At 53.1% G+C, this 15,384-nt stretch overlaps 1 protein-coding gene across 2 annotated transcripts; it reads left to right on the top strand.

The window, feature by feature from the left end:
* Positions 1-205: 205 nt before the first annotated feature.
* LOC105484204 (ubiquitin specific peptidase 5) lies at positions 206-14,880 on the top strand. Of its 2 annotated transcripts, none has more exons than XM_011745632.2 (20): positions 206-336; positions 3,419-3,544; positions 3,777-3,843; positions 4,039-4,172; positions 4,327-4,472; positions 4,729-4,913; positions 5,624-5,718; positions 6,418-6,611; positions 7,440-7,511; positions 8,114-8,201; positions 8,329-8,454; positions 8,915-9,068; positions 9,406-9,580; positions 10,418-10,506; positions 11,133-11,255; positions 11,783-11,926; positions 12,003-12,148; positions 12,984-13,137; positions 13,423-13,507; positions 14,233-14,880. In XM_011745632.2, exons 1-20 carry the CDS (start codon positions 226-228, stop codon positions 14,324-14,326), a joined length of 2,508 nt encoding a protein of 835 aa, XP_011743934.2. In that variant the 5' UTR covers positions 206-225; the 3' UTR covers positions 14,327-14,880. The 2 variants fall into 2 exon arrangements, with proteins under 2 accessions (XP_011743934.2, XP_011743933.2); XM_011745631.2 differs by having other exon boundaries at positions 11,133-11,324.
* Positions 14,881-15,384: the final 504 nt, after the last annotated feature.

Below are 15,384 nucleotides of genomic sequence, written 5' to 3'. Positions count from 1 at the left end.
TGGTTCTTTCAACCATCAATTGCCTTAGGAGCGCTTCTCATTGGCGTCGGTCAAGCGCGGGGCAGGGGCGGAGCACCGGCAGGCAGGCTGTGTCCAACTGCCGTTCTCGCGCGTCGTCCCCGCGGCGCATGCCCCTAACGAGTGGCGCTCATTGGACGGCAGGGACAGGGGCGGAGACTAGGAACGGTGGGAGCGGCGGTGTGTGGAGAAGCCGCTGCCGGTGTCATGGCGGAGCTGAGTGAGGAGGCGCTGCTGTCAGTATTACCGACGATCCGGGTCCCTAAGGCTGGAGACCGGGTCCACAAAGACGAGTGCGCCTTCTCCTTCGACACGCCGGTAAGCCCATTCCCCACGCCCGCAACGAGCACGACTGCCTTCCATCGCCCTGGTCATTCCGCCGGGGCCTGCAAGGCTTGGGCTACCGCCTCCCTGCGATGCACCATGGGACTTGTAGTCTCCCACGCTCCACTCTGCCGTTGCCTTTCAGTAACTGCGGCTGTCTTGTGACTACTGCCCCCGGAAGCCGCCGCGCTCACCTCGTCAGCTCCCCGCCTCGTGGAGCACTGTGGGCATTGTAGTCGCTCACTGCCCTCGTTGTCGTTCTAAGCTAGGGGTGCAGCCAGACCGTCGGACTACATCCCCCAAGTGGACCCTTGAGAAAACCTGGCAGTCGGCCTTGTCTGCCGCGCACGGCTCTCCGGGTTTTGTAGTCTTGTGTGGGAGTGATGGGGGCGACTCCCCACTGTTCTCGGCCGGGGTTGGAGTTGTGGGGTGGGGTCCGCAGTTCCTAGGCGGTTAATAGTCGGGGAATGGGCTCTCAAGAAGTCCGGTTCTGAGAAAGGAAGAGCTAGAGAGCCTTCACCCTGTGGTTAAAACGGACAGGGGGCGGGGAGGGGAGGAAAGAGGAGAGGAAAGCTCTAGTCGTTTCTCCTTTGAAGTGAGCAATGGCCGCAACCCCCACCCTTCCTCCGCCCCCCAGCCTATCACAGACAGCTGAGATAACCCCTTTTAAAGTATTCCTAGAGTGGTGGTTTCTTTCTTGGAGGATGCTAAGGCCTCTTTCCCATCCCGCTCCCACTCTTGGCTAGTTACACAAAGCCACCTCCCACACCATGCTTCACGTTTTGCAGGCTCCACCTGGTACCTCCCTTCCTGCAGTTCTGCCTTCCTGTGTCACCCTCAAGCGGAGGCCCTTTGGGGCCTGAACTGAGAAGGCAGCAGCTTGGTTGGGATCCGCCCCCCTCACCACCCCTCCCCTCAAGCTGCTGGGCCCTGCCCAGGGTATTCTGCCAGACCAGCTCATGGCCTGAAAACTGCAAGTCAGAGTGGAAAGCCTTCATTACTGCATCACCAGTACTGAGTAGAATGGCATGATGTGAGGCCCAGTTCAGGATCATCACTGTGATTTGTGGTTTGCTTGGTTTACTAGGCTTTGATCTGGGCCTCAGACAATGTGCTGCTTCTCTAAAGTCTGGCTTTGGCAGAGGTAAAAGAAGACTGCGCAGAGCAGAGCTCCAGGGTTCCCAATCCTTGGTGAAATCAGCATCTTTAATTTCCAACAGAGGAGTAATCACTTCAGAGCTCCCACATTCTTCCCAGGAGGAAATGTTTTTTTAAATTACCAGCAGATGGTAGAAGTCAGTGGGCCCCTCTTTACACTGACATTCACTCCTGTCTCTCTCCTTAGTAACGGCTTTGAATAATCCAAAAAGGGTTTTTGTAATCTTCTGACACTTTGCCTCTTTCACCCCAAGTCAAGAGATTTTCAATGTGCCCTAGTTCTTTGCTAACCAACTTCCAGCATATTTGGTTACCTTCAGATTGGGTTCATGGTAGAAAGAGCTTAGTTGACCTCCCTGGTGAGAAATGCTCTATTTGTTCATGAACTTGCAGTACACACTGTTCTAGGAGGTGGTACAGAGCAATCTATGGGCCCGAGGACTACCTTAGTGCACTATTTTTCATATCACAGCAGAGAAATGTTCAAGGCCACTGAGACTTTTATTCCTGGAAGAGGATGCCTGTTGTTGCTCAAAGCCTTGGATCTGAGGGAAGACCCTTACTTTCTCCAATTTCCTCCTCCACCTTCTCCATCACTCTTTACAAAGGCACTGGAGAACTTGGTCAGCTTTGGGGGAAGCCCATCCCCTTCTCAGCTGTGTTTCTGGGTGGACACCCATTTGTCCCTGTTTTCATGGTTATGTGCATTCTAGCTACCTCAGCAAGTGTTGCGAGATTGTTGTCAGAAGGGGATGGCTTTGAGATTGGTGATTGTTGGGACTTCAGCAGGGATCTTAGTGGTCAGAGGGGAGGCAGAGGAGAGAGGGTGGTGGCTATAGAATGCTGGACTTGATGACCCTGCCAGACGGGGTGCAGGTTTAGCTGTGAGTCCCTAACAAGTCATTGTTTCCCTGGAGCCACACTTCAGCAGGAGAGGAGGGAGAAGACTCACAGTGTGGACCAGGGTTTGACTACCTGGTAGAGTGTGGTAAAGGAAAGGTGTTTTTGGCTGGATGTTTAGTCTTGCCTTTGTAATCCCAGCACTCTGGGAAGCCAAGGTGGAAGGATTGTTCAAGGCCACAAGTTAAAGACCAGCCTAAGCAACATAGTGAGACTCCATCTCTAAAAAAAGAAAAAAATCTAGGCATGGTGATGTGTGCCTGTAGTCACAGCAACTTTGGAGACTGAAGCAGAAGGATCACTTGAGCCTGGGAGGTTGAGGCTGCAATGACCTATGATCGTGCCACTGTACTCCAGCCTGGGTGACAGAGTAAGACCCCGTCTCTAAAATAAATGTTTTTGTTTTTTTAAAGGAAAGGTAGTTTTGCTTGCTGGCACACTCGGATCAGATATACTGTGCAGGTGCTGGAATCTCGGCTCCTCCGGTCTGGAAGGTTTTCTGAATCATGGAGATCAGATAGGGTTTGTCTTAGGTGTCCCTGGTTTGGGTTCAGTGTCTGTCATGAAAGTCCTTCCTCTCCCACGGAGGGACCCTTTTCCCCTTGAATGTCATCTCCAGCACCGGAAGGCCACAATATTTGATCGCCATTGACTTTCTGGATCTGTTAGCCCCAGGAAGGAAGTGAAGGAAGTCCTCTGTGATTGATTGAAGAGCTCCAAAGCCCAAGAAGGAGCAGGTGGAAAGATAAATGGAGGCTGGGGTTGAATGGCGAAGATGAGCTGGTGTTCCTCAGCCCCCTGATGCCCTTGTTGGTTGTTATCAAAGTCATGGGAGGAAATGGGGAGAATCTTAGCTATGTCCCAGGTCCTAAAAGGCTAAGTAGCTTGCAGGGGCCCCACAGTGTTAGCGGACAGAGCATCTCTCTGGAACCAGCGGTTCTGACTCCGGGTTTTGGTCTCCTCTCCTGACCAGGCTCATAACCTCCTCGTGTTTTCACCCTTACCTCTTGTCCTGCAGGAGTCTGAGGGGGGCCTCTACATCTGTATGAACACATTTCTGGGCTTCGGGAAACAGTATGTGGAGAGACATTTCAATAAGACTGGCCAGCGAGTCTACCTGCACCTCCGGCGGACCCGGCGTCTGGTAGGGACAGGGCTGGGGCAAGGCCTGGGTACATTCTGTTCCATTCTGTCTGTATTCTGACCTACTATTGGACTCAGTTTCTTTTTTTCACCTACTTTTGTGTCATTAAAGCTTGGCACAGATGTTTTTTAGCTTTATTCTGAGATGAACCACTACCTCCTCCCGTCTCTCCTCCCCACTTGTTCCTTCGCTCATGCTCATTGCTGATCCAGCCCTTCCTGCTTCTTTGCAGAAAGAGGAGGACCCTGCTACAGGCACTGGAGACCCACCCCGGAAGAAGCCCACGCGGCTGGCTATTGGTGAGCACCACTGCACTTCTATTCTTCTGCCTGAGCTGGTCTTTCTGGCTCTCAGCAGCACCAGGAAAGCCCCAAAGAGTGGGCCTGATTGATGGCCCTAGAACTCTGGGTGGGGCAAGTGAGCTGCTGGATCGGAGGAGGGACACTGACCTGTTGTCATTGCTCTACTCTCCCTCTTTTTCCCTGTCCTTCCAGGTGTTGAAGGTGGGTTTGACCTTAGCGAGGAGAAGTTTGAATTAGACGAGGATGTGAAGATTGTCATTTTGCCAGATTACCTGGAGATTGCCCGGGATGGACTGGGGGGACTGCCTGACATTGTCAGAGATCGGGTATGACTCCCTCCCACGCTCCCCAAGATTCTAGAGCAAGATGGGCCAGGGTAGTGATGTCTGAGGCAAGCACTGACAAAGCTGAAGGCCAAGGGGAAGAGGGGCATGTGGGGCAGGGGGTTGGGTACTGCCTCTGACCCTCTGCTTCCCCCAGGTGACCAGTGCAGTGGAGGCCCTACTGTCAGCTGACTCAGCCTCCCGCAAGCAGGAGGTGCAGGCATGGGATGGGGAAGTACGGCAGGTGTCTAAGCATGCCTTCAGCCTCAAGCAGTTGGACAACCCTGCTCGAATCCCTCCCTGGTGAGGCCTGGCCCCTCTGCCTCGGGCATCACCCCCAGAGCAAGGACATGGAGACCACTTTTCTGGGGGATCTGGTGGGAGAGAGGGTAGGAAGCAGGACAGGAAGGGAAACTTGGAAATGAACAAGACATGGGGATGGCCAGAGGAGAGGAGAGAGAGACCTTGGATTGGCAGGGGGCCTGCAGAGCCCCCTCTCTCTGCCACTCCCACAAATCCCCGACCCACATTTCCGCTGATTCTCTTCTCCCTGGGTTAGTGGCTGGAAGTGCTCTAAGTGTGACATGAGAGAGAACCTGTGGCTCAACCTGACGGATGGCTCCATCCTCTGTGGGCGACGCTACTTCGACGGCAGTGGGGGCAACAACCACGCTGTGGAGCACTACCGGGAGACGGGCTACCCATTAGCTGTCAAGCTGGGCACCATCACCCCTGATGGAGCTGGTACAGCCTCCCCTCCTCCAGCCACTCTCATGCTTAAATGTATTTCATTTGTTAGTAATTTCGTGTGACATGTATAATACATGAATGCATTATCTTGATAAGAAAGGAAAATAGGTGCAGTGGCTCACGTTTGCAATCCCAACACTTTGGGAGGCCAAGGCAGGAGGATCACTTGAACCCAGGAGTTCGAGACCAGCCTGGGCAACATAGTGAGACCTCATCTCTACACACATAAAAAAAGAAAAATTGGCTGGGTGTGGTAGCTCCTGCCTGTACTCTCAGCTACCCAGGAGGCTGAGGCAGGAGGATTGCTTGAGCACCCAGGAGGTTGAGGCTGCAGTGAGCTATGATTGCACCACTGGACTCCAGCCTGGGCTACAGAGACCCTGTCTCAAAAAAGGAAAATACTGCAGATGATACTAAATTTTTGATTACTCCCCACTCAAATCCTCATCCCTTTCCTATCAAGCCTGTCTTACCTCATGGGTAGAATCAGAATCACAGTTAATTCCAACCCTCACCCTGTTTCATCTGTCTTCCCTGACAGTCCCAGAAGGGCCATGACCTCACTCACATTCAAGGGAACCAAGAGGGTGGACCTTACTGGCTGTCCTTTTGTCCCCTCAAGTCCCTTCTGGGCAAGGGATGGGATGGTGGCCAGGCTAGTCCTGAGCCACTTCCCATGATTCTCTTCCTGCCTCCTGCTCTAGACGTGTACTCATATGATGAGGATGACATGGTCCTGGACCCCAGCCTGGCTGAGCACCTGTCCCACTTCGGCATCGACATGCTGAAGATGCAGAAGGTGAGACCCCCTCCAGCTTCAGATTCTACTTCCTGCCCCTGTGAGGGCCCTTCCTCTTCGCCCAAGGCTGAAGTAGGGTTTCGGAGAAATCTTCTAGTTAACCCCATCACCAAGATACACGGGCTGCTTTTAAATATCTCAAATCATGTATGCAGTGAATAGTACTGAGTACCTACTATGTGCTAGATGCTGTGTGAATAAGACGTATATGGTTTTTGCTTATAAGAATTCTACTCTAGAAGGAAAGGCAGACATTAGTCACATTCCCAGATAAATAAGCCAACAGTTGCAAACTGTGGTGGGTACTATGAAAGAGAGATGGAGGGTACTACAGTAATTAACAGCAGGGTGACCTGGCCTAGTTTAGGGATCAGGGACATTTCCCTGAGGAAATGATGCTTAAGTGACAATGTGAAGGAGGTTAGGGGTAACTTAAGGATGGCAAAAACATTTCAGGTAAAAGGAATTTTTATTCCTCATTCAAGCAGAGGCCCTGAAGACTAAAGGGCCTCTGGGACAATTATGTATGACCTTCCAGAACTTGAACCGGATGATATTCAACATGCCTCCCATGTTTGAGCCTGTAATTCCACAAATTCTAGGCCACAGTCGGGTGTCATCCTAGATTCAGTGAGAGATCAAGGTAAAAACTACAGGGTTGAGTTTCTCACTCAGTCTGAAGTGCCCCTTCTCACACAGACAGACAAGACGATGACTGAGTTGGAGATAGACATGAACCAGCGGATTGGTGAATGGGAGCTGATCCAGGAGTCGGGTGTGCCACTCAAGCCCCTGTTTGGGCCTGGCTACACAGGCATCCAGAACCTGGGTAACAGCTGCTACCTCAACTCCGTGGTCCAGGTGCTCTTCAGCATCCCTGACTTCCAGAGGAAGTGAGTAGTGCTCTCCTTCCCCAGGCCCCCTCCTGGTCAGCACCCTCTGGGCATACTCCCTTCAGCTGCCCTTGGCACCTCTGTGTTTGATTCTAATCTTAGAGTAGTTCCTATCAGCTAGGTGTGTTGGCCCATACCTGTAATCCCAGTACTTTGGGAGGCCAAGATGGGAGAATCGCTTGAACCCAGGAGGTTGAGACCAGCCTGGGCAACATAGCGAGACCCTGTCTTCTCTTTAAAAAAAAAAAAACAGAATAATTCCTGTCACACTCTGGCTGACATGCTGTAAGGGAAGCAAGTTAGGGAGCTGCACCACCAGCACCCCAACACACAAACCCCGCTGATAGTGCAGAGTGCCAGGTCCCCGGGCTCTGTGGCCTTCTGACAGACTCAAGGGTTAGCAGATGGTCTTTATTTTAGGCCAGTGACCTCAGATGAGCACCTAACATGGACATGTAGCACTTGGGGAGGAAGGGGGCTTGGTACACTAAGAAGAAAGGCAGGTTCTCAGCAGAAATGAGTTTACTTTTGAATTTGGGGAACAATTAGAATGTGAATGCTCAGAATATGTCAACAGGTTCTGTCTAATGGAACATGAACTGCCCTTGTCCTCATCCCAGGCTGCCTCCCCTCCCTGGCTCCTGTGCCGCCCAGCGTGCTTACACACTGGACATAGTTGAGAAGGGGAGAACAGGCAGGTTGCTGGAGAGAAGCGACTCCCCACTCTTGACGGGAGCCCATTCACAGAATTAGTAAATGTTTGCTCCCTTCCCTTTTCCTCAGAGCTCAGGCCAGAGCCCCTCCAACCGTCCTTTCCTTGACTTTTAGGTATGTGGATAAGCTGGAGAAGATCTTCCAGAATGCCCCGACAGACCCTACCCAGGACTTCAGCACCCAGGTGTATGTAACCAGGTCCTATGTAGGAAGGCTGTTGAGAGTCATGGCCGTATACCTTCCTCCTCCATGACCGCCTGGGGGGCACAGCACTTTAACCCCTGGCCTTTGTTTTTGTTTTTTTTTTTTTGAGACGGAGTCTTGCTTTGTTGCCAGTCTGGAGTGCAGTGGTGCGATCTCGGCTCACTACAACCTCTGCTTCCTGGGTTCAAGTGATTCTCCTGCCTCAGCCTCCCAAGTAGCTGGGACTACAGGCGCCCGCCACCACGCCCAGCTAATTTTTAAAATATTTTTAATAGAGACGGGGTTTCATCATGTTGGCCAGGATGGTCTCGATCTCCTGACCTCGTGGTCTGCCCACCTCAGCCTCCCAAATTGCTGGGATTACAGGCGTGAGCCACCATGCATGGCCACCTCTGGCCTATTAGGAGTATTCGGGTGACTGTCCTCTGGGCGTGTTGTCTGTCTTGAGCTGGGTTCCTGTGGAATCTAAGGTTTTTCACATTGTCAAGAGTTAGCTAGGGAGAGCCACGAGCAGGGGGTTGAGTTGGGGACATACAGGGTCGTTAGTTGACTGAAGTGAAATGTTTTCTTGGATATTAACGCAGGGCCAAGCTGGGCCATGGCCTTCTCTCCGGGGAGTATTCCAAGCCAGTACCAGAGTCGGGCGATGGGGAGCGGGTGCCAGAACAGAAGGTGCGTCTAGGACTCTGTCCCTTTCAGGCCCTGGGATTGTGGGGAAGCTGAGGTCTGGGAGATGTCTAAAGAAGGCCCCGGGATGACCACTGAGCCCCAGCTGAGTCCCTGCCCTGACTCTTCCCAGGAAGTTCAAGATGGCATTGCCCCTCGGATGTTCAAGGCCCTCATCGGCAAGGGCCACCCTGAATTCTCCACCAACCGGCAGCAGGATGCCCAGGAGTTCTTCCTTCACCTTATCAACATGGTGGAGGTAAGGGCTGGGAAGATGGCACACCCTCATTTTCCTGCAGTTTACTCGCTCTCCTTCCTGCCCATTTCTCCCTCTGTCAGCCCCAACCCAGTCCCATCCCTGAATCCCTACGGTCTATGTCCCTGTGAGCAGTATTTGCACCTAAGGAGGATAGTGAAGGTGATGATCCTTACCCTTGATGGGCTCGAAGCTCAATTCAGATTGCGCCCAAAGACAATGACATGAGAATACTTACTGCTCATAAAGAAAAATACAGGCGTGTTCCAGCACAGTCCCTCAGTGCAGGGATGGGGCCAGAAATGGGAGGGGTTGGTGAATTAGGGAAGGTTTCTGCTCTGCTCTTATGTCCCTGAGTTCTGAGTGGTAGTCTGCCTTCTCTCCCTGACTCTCCCATGAACCTTTCAGGCCCCATTCTGTTCCCTGGCTGCCCAGACCTCCCTACCCTGCCTCTTTCCCATAGAGGAATTGCCGGAGCTCTGAAAATCCGAATGAAGTGTTCCGCTTCTTGGTGGAGGAGAAGATTAAGTGCCTGGCCACAGAGAAGGTGAAGTACACCCAGCGAGTTGACTACATCATGCAGCTGCCTGTGCCCATGGATGCAGCCCTTAACAAAGGTAGGTTGCTCCATCAGCAAGGCCTTGGCACGGGGGGAGGCTAAGGTCTAGGAGGAATGCTTGGGCACCTGATGGGAGCAGAGTCCATGGAATGCCCTGCTCCACCACCAAGGTTCCAGTCTCGGCCACCAGGAGTAGGTAGGGTTAACCTCACCCAGTGGACTCTCAGCTTGTTAGCAGAGCTGCGTGGAAACAGAGGCGAGACATACTGGACGTGTGTCGGGGTGCCTTGGAAGGGTAGAGGAGCTGAAATACGGACACAGAGCCAGTAGGGAGAGGCTAAGAAGGGAAAGAAGCAGCACACTCTGAAGGATCCACCAACCCATTCTGTCACCAGACGAGCTTCTGGAGTACGAGGAGAAGAAGCGGCAAGCCGAAGAGGAGAAGATGCCACTGCCAGAACTGGTTCAGGCCCAGGTGCCCTTCAGCTCTTGCCTGGAGGCCTACGGGGCCCCTGAGCAGGTGGATGACTTCTGGAGCACGGCCCTGCAGGCCAAGTCAGTAGCTGTCAAGTAAGTCCTCTGGTTGGGGCCTGAGGCTCTGGGTCTATGGCAGAGCCATCCCAGAGGATATTTCTGCCTCTTCCCTGTTCTTTCATCCCTTTGTGGTTGGAATCCCAGGGTTGAATCAGTTGGGCTGGTAATCTGGCCCTGATGGAACCAAGGGGCCCTGGTAGGGGGAGACACAGGTGCTGACTGCATCTGTCGCCTTGTCCTGCCCCAACCACTCCCTCTTCTCCTGCGGCACAGGGTCTCTTTGTAGCGTAGCCTCTCTTCACTCCCCCTCAGTCATGGCGGAGAACAGGCACTTAGGGTCATCTGTGGGCAGAATTTGGATTGCCAGCAAATAGCCCCACTTTGTGCCTACCCATTGGCACCTGGTACGGGTGTGAGACCTGAGAAAGGGCTTTGGTCTTGGGGAGTCAGCTGCCCAACCTTTTGCTGCTCCTGCCAGTGAAACAGCTCTTCCTCTGTGTGTGGCTTTTTTTTTTTCTTTAAATAGAGATGGGGTCTCACTATGTTGCCCAGGTTGGTCTCTAACTCCTGGGCTCAAGCAGTCATCCTGCCTTGGCCTCCCAAAGTGCTGGAATTGCAGGTATGAGCCACCACACCTAGGCCTTTTTTTTTTTTTTTTTTTTTTTTTTTTGCTCACAGCCTTCCTTCTGGCTTCTACTGCTCCTTGTTGGCTGAGGACAGGCATTAGACACCTGCCCAGGGAAAGAGAAGAATATGGAGGATCTTCTGGGTTATTGGGACTTCTATCCATGAGGGGCTGAACCCCAGGTGGGAGTTTCAGGAGAGGAAAACCCAGGGCATTCTCTGGGTACCAGCACATTCTCTCTTCTCTAGGACCACACGATTTGCCTCATTCCCTGACTACCTGGTCATCCAGATCAAGAAGTTCACCTTCGGCTTAGACTGGGTGCCCAAGAAACTGGGTATGGCTGCTGGAATGAGGGAGGTTATGCAGAAAATGCTAGAAAAAGAAGGGGCTTTAACACATACAAACTAGTGTTTCTGTTTCCTCTGAAAGGGGAAAAAAAAATCACCTCCAATGTTTCAAAATGTATCTAGTTTGAAAGCACTAACTAAAAATATTAAAAGACTTCTTTGATTGTTATAGGTATGATTTACAACCAAAAGTGATTTTTGTAGTTTTTTTTTAATAATTGGTAGGATGTTTTCATTTTGCTAATCTTGAAACAATTAATTCTCGTGAGTCTTACAGGTCCCTGACTGTCATTTGAGAACTCGTGATGTACCTTCATTTTCTAGATAAGGAAGTTGAGACTCACAGGAGTATAAAATCATTCTGTCTCACAAGTTCTAGGCCCCCTGCCCTGTTCATAGCTTATGTGTGGCAGATCTGGGAGCAGCATCCTGGCCTCCTGACTCCCAGGCTTAGTATTATTTGTCTTATACTGGGACCCCTAAGATGGGTGCCGTGCTTTTAGCAGCTCCTCTTGACAGAGCAGTTCTGACATAGGGGGGCAGGGGATTGAGGTTCCCGAATCACTTTCCAGGTAGGCCTCCGGGAGCTGCTGAGGTGACCCTTTTCCCACAGATGTGTCCATCGAGATGCCAGAGGAGCTCGACATCTCCCAGTTGAGGGGCACAGGGCTGCAGCCTGGAGAGGAGGAGCTGCCAGACATTGCCCCACCCCTGGTCACTCCGGATGAGCCCAAAGGTAGCCTTGGTTTCTATGGCAACGAAGACGAAGACTCCTTCTGCTCCCCTCACTTCTCCTCTCCGACATGTTAGTGACTCTTCTTCCTGCCTGTCTCTCTCCCGTGCTGATGGGGGCCTCTCTGCCTTGCATCCCCTGCCCCTGTCCTTTGTGTTTCTCCTGTCCTCCCTTTCCAATTTCCTCTGCCCTCTTTGATTGACATGGGGCCTCACCAGAGCACTCCCAGCCACCTTCTGGGTGTGGATGGCAACAGTACCAGCTAATGACCTCTCTGCCCTTGCTACCTCCCTGGTTTGGGTAGGGTGGGGGTATCATGCTCCAGAAACACAGCCCATTCTGTGAGAATGGGCAGGGACCCACATTACAGTTGTGTGGTCATTTTAGTTTTGGGATAAAGGTGCCAATCCATGGGAGAAAAATGCATGGAATGGGTGATTGGAAGAGGGCTGGGTCCTGGCCTGTGGGAGGGAGGAGGAGCAAACAGTGGCCCCGTCATTCGGTCCCTGCACCCACAATTCCCATTGCAGCACCCATGCTGGATGAATCCGTCATCATCCAGTTGGTGGAGATGGGCTTCCCTATGGACGCCTGCCGCAAAGCTGTCTACTACACGGGCAACAGCGGGGCCGAGGCCGCCATGAACTGGGTCATGTCACACATGGATGATCCAGGTAGCCTGGGGTGGGGAGCAGGGTGGGGCAGGGCCTCCATCCTCCCCCAAACAAATCAACCCCTTCACATCCACAGATTTTGCGAACCCCCTCATCCTGCCTGGGTCTAGCGGGCCAGGCTCCACAAGTGCAGCAGCCGACCCCCCTCCCGAGGACTGTGTGACCACCATTGTCTCCATGGGCTTCTCCCGGGACCAGGCCCTGAAAGCGCTGCGGGCCACGGTATGGGCTGCCCCAGCTAAGGACATGGGGCCAGTGGGGAAGAAGTGGGGGGCAGTGAGGGGCCATCCTTCTTGAGCAAGACCAAAGACAACAGGTGTGGTCTGGCCAAGGCTGGGCACCACTCTTTTGTGACTTCGATGAAGGAGCTGAGGCCTGCATTTACTGCTGGCTTTTTTGCCCCAGAACTTGTTAGAAAAAGTAATGCTTCTCTCTGGCCGGGCGCGGTGGCTCACGCCTGTAATCCCAGCACTTTGGGAGGCCGAGGCGGGCGGATCACGAGGTCAGGAGATCAAGACCATCCTGGCTAACACGGTGAAACCCCATCTCTACTAAAAAATACAGAAAATTGGCCGGACACGATGGCTCACGCCTGTAATCCCAGCACTTTGGGAGGCCGAGGCGGGTGGATCACCTGAGGTTGGGAGTTCGGGACCAGCCTGACCAACATGGAGAAACTCCATCTCTACTAAAAACACAAAATTAGCTGGGCATGGTGGCGCATGCCTGTAATCCCAGCTACTCGGGAATGCTGAGGCAGGCGAATCACTTGAACCTGGGAAGTGGAGGTTTTGGTGAGCCAAGATCGCGCCATTGTACTCCAGCCTGGGCAACGAGCGAAACTCCATCTTAAAAAAAAAACAAAAAATTAGCCGGGCGTAGTGGCGGGCACCTGTAGTCCAGCTAATTGGGAGGCTGAGGCAGGAGAATGGCGTGAACCTGGGAGGCAGAGCTTGCAGTGAGCCGAGCCGAGATTGCCCCACTGCACTCCAGTCTGGGCGACAGAGCGAGACTGTCTCAAAAAAAAAAAAAAAGTAATGCTTCCTTCCTCTCCAAGAACAATAGTTTAGAACGGGCTGTGGACTGGATCTTCAGTCACATTGATGACCTGGATGCTGAAGCTGCCATGGACATCTCAGAGGGCCGCTCAGCTGCCGACTCCATCTCTGAGTCTGTGCCAGTGGGACCTAAAGTCCGGGATGGTCCTGGAAGTGAGTGTCCCCGGGAAGCAGGACAGGCCTGGTGGAATCTGGTCAGTCTGCTACACCAGATCCCTCATTCAGGCAGCTCTGCCCTCCTCAGGGGTCAGGGGCTTCTCTCCACCTCAACGTGGCATCTGAGGGTGGGGTTCTCTGACATGGAGACAGGCTCTGGCCCAGTACATGCCTCACATTCCCTGAAACTTCTGTCCTGAGTCTGAGCTGTTGTCTGTATCTTTGGACTGTCACTCAAGCATTCCTCTTCTGTTTCCTTCTCTGACCCCCTCTCTCCTCTAGAGTATCAGCTCTTTGCCTTCATTAGTCACATGGGCACCTCGACCATGTGTGGTCACTACGTCTGCCACATCAAGAAGGAAGGCAGGTGAGTGCTGGCCATGTGCTTTTTGAATGGAGAATGGTGGTGGGAATGAGGAGGGCCATCTGGAAGTCCTTGGGATAGCTATGGGAGAAGGTGAAGGGACTGCCTGGTGGGGACATAAAGTGCCAGAGAGTGACAGAAGGTCTTGCAGCACTGATTGGCCCAAGGGCTGGATCTGGCCACCAGCTTTTTTTAAAAATAGAGATGGGATCTCACTATGTTGCCCAGGCTAGTCTTGAACTCCTGAGCTCAAGTGATTCTTCTGCCTCGGCCTCCCAAAGTGCTAGGATTACAGGTATGAGCCACCACGCCTGGCCAGGCGCCCTGCCTTTGTAAAGTTTCACTGGAACCGGAACACACTTGTTTATGTGTTGTTTGTGCCTGTTTTCACGCTGCGGCAGGAAAGTTGAGTTGTGTCAGAGACCAGAGAGAGGGCCTGCAGAACCTCAAATACTATCTGGCCCTTTTCAGAAAAAGTTTACCAACCCCTGCCTCCCTGGAATGGGTTGGGGGTGGTTGCAGAGGTACTGGAGGATCTGAAGACATAATAGGGGCCACGACCCTTTAGGTTGTGAAGCTCCCTTACGGCAGGTGGTGGCTGGGCTGTGGATTTGGGGTACGGGCAGAGAATGTGGAGAGCACTTCCAGGGGCCATGGCTGAGAGACTACATGATGACACTTGGAATGCCCAGTTTGTTCATCGTTTTCTGTTTTCCCCACTTCCCCAGATGGGTGATCTACAATGACCAGAAAGTGTGTGCCTCTGAGAAGCCGCCCAAGGACCTGGGCTACATCTACTTCTACCAGAGAGTGGCCAGCTAAGAGCCTGCCTCACCCCTTACCAATGGGGGCAGGGGAAGACCACCTGGCATGAGGGAGAGGGGCTGAGGGATGGACTTTAGCCCCTCTGCTCTGTACCCTTTTTCCTTTTGTCCCCGGCAGCAGGGAAGAAGCTGGAGGCTGTGGGAGAATGGCCGGGCAGAGCAGAGGGGCAGCGATAGACTCTGGGGATGGAGCAGGATGGGGACGGGAGGGGCCGGCCACCTGTCTGTAAGGAGACTTTGTTGCTTCCCCTGCCCCGGAATCCACAGTGCTCTGCTTCTCTGTTGCCCTGCCCAGCCCCCTGGTGTGGAGGGAGGGGTCTGGTTTGTGCGCGCGTGGGTGTAGCTTTGTGTGTCCTCTCCCCAGGCGAGTGAGCACCTGTGCCTCCCCTCCCCCTTTGTTTGCCCCTGTGTGGTTGGTCAAGGAGGGATGTGAGGGAAATAGGGACCCCCCCCCCTTGCCCTCCTGCCTCAGTCTTTCCCCCACCCTGTCTCTTCCTTGTCCTTCTCTGGAAAATGCCAAAACACGATGTGAATAAAAGTACAACTGCTAAATTGTGTCCTGTTTGATACCTTGGGAGAGGCTTACCTTCCCGGGGTTAGCAGGAGGACGTTTCAGAAAACTCCTAACTCTGGCCCCCTCCCCCGCAAAGGCAAGTCTCCACTTTTCACTCGTTCTAGAGCTCTAGGAAAATTGGGGTTGGGTGGGGAGGTGTAGAGTGACAAAGTGCCGACACAAAGCCAAGGAAAGAGGGAGTGAAGAGCCCTTCTCTAGTCACACAGGAGTCCGAGTATTTCCCAGATATCCCTAGTGGCTAGCTGGCTTCAGTCTGGGACTCAGTCCCTACAGTTCCTGCCAGGCCTTGCCAGCCGGGGCGAGGGTTGGGACACTCCTGGTGGCCTACGCCTCTCTGGGCTGCCCCTCCCGCTGTGAACCCTGTATTTGTCCCGCAAGTTTTGACTCAGGTAGACTCCCTGGGTACAAGGTTGCCTGCTCAGTAGTCGGGCACGAGCTGCTCCGATGGGGGAAGGAGGTTGTCTATCCCATAGTTGGAGAGG

Source organism: Macaca nemestrina, chromosome 10 (genome assembly GCF_043159975.1).
Source record: "Macaca nemestrina isolate mMacNem1 chromosome 10, mMacNem.hap1, whole genome shotgun sequence".
Taxonomy (NCBI): Eukaryota; Metazoa; Chordata; class Mammalia; order Primates; family Cercopithecidae; genus Macaca; species Macaca nemestrina.
Note: the sequence above shows the minus strand (reverse complement) of the source record. Positions and strands in the feature narration are given on the sequence as shown.

What these genes read in the sequence shown, in the direction of transcription:
- LOC105484204 (XM_011745631.2), top strand. Translation starts at nt 226, where the DNA reads ATGGCGGAGCTGAGTGAGGAGGCGCTGCTGTCAGTATTACCGACGATC. An exon ending in CCTGCTCGAATCCCTCCCTG is followed by an intron (nt 4,473 to 4,728) that starts GTGAGGCCTGGC and finishes TCCCTGGGTTAG; the next exon opens with TGGCTGGAAGTGCTCTAAGT. An exon ending in GGATGCAGCCCTTAACAAAG is followed by an intron (nt 9,069 to 9,405) that starts GTAGGTTGCTCC and finishes TTCTGTCACCAG; the next exon opens with ACGAGCTTCTGGAGTACGAG.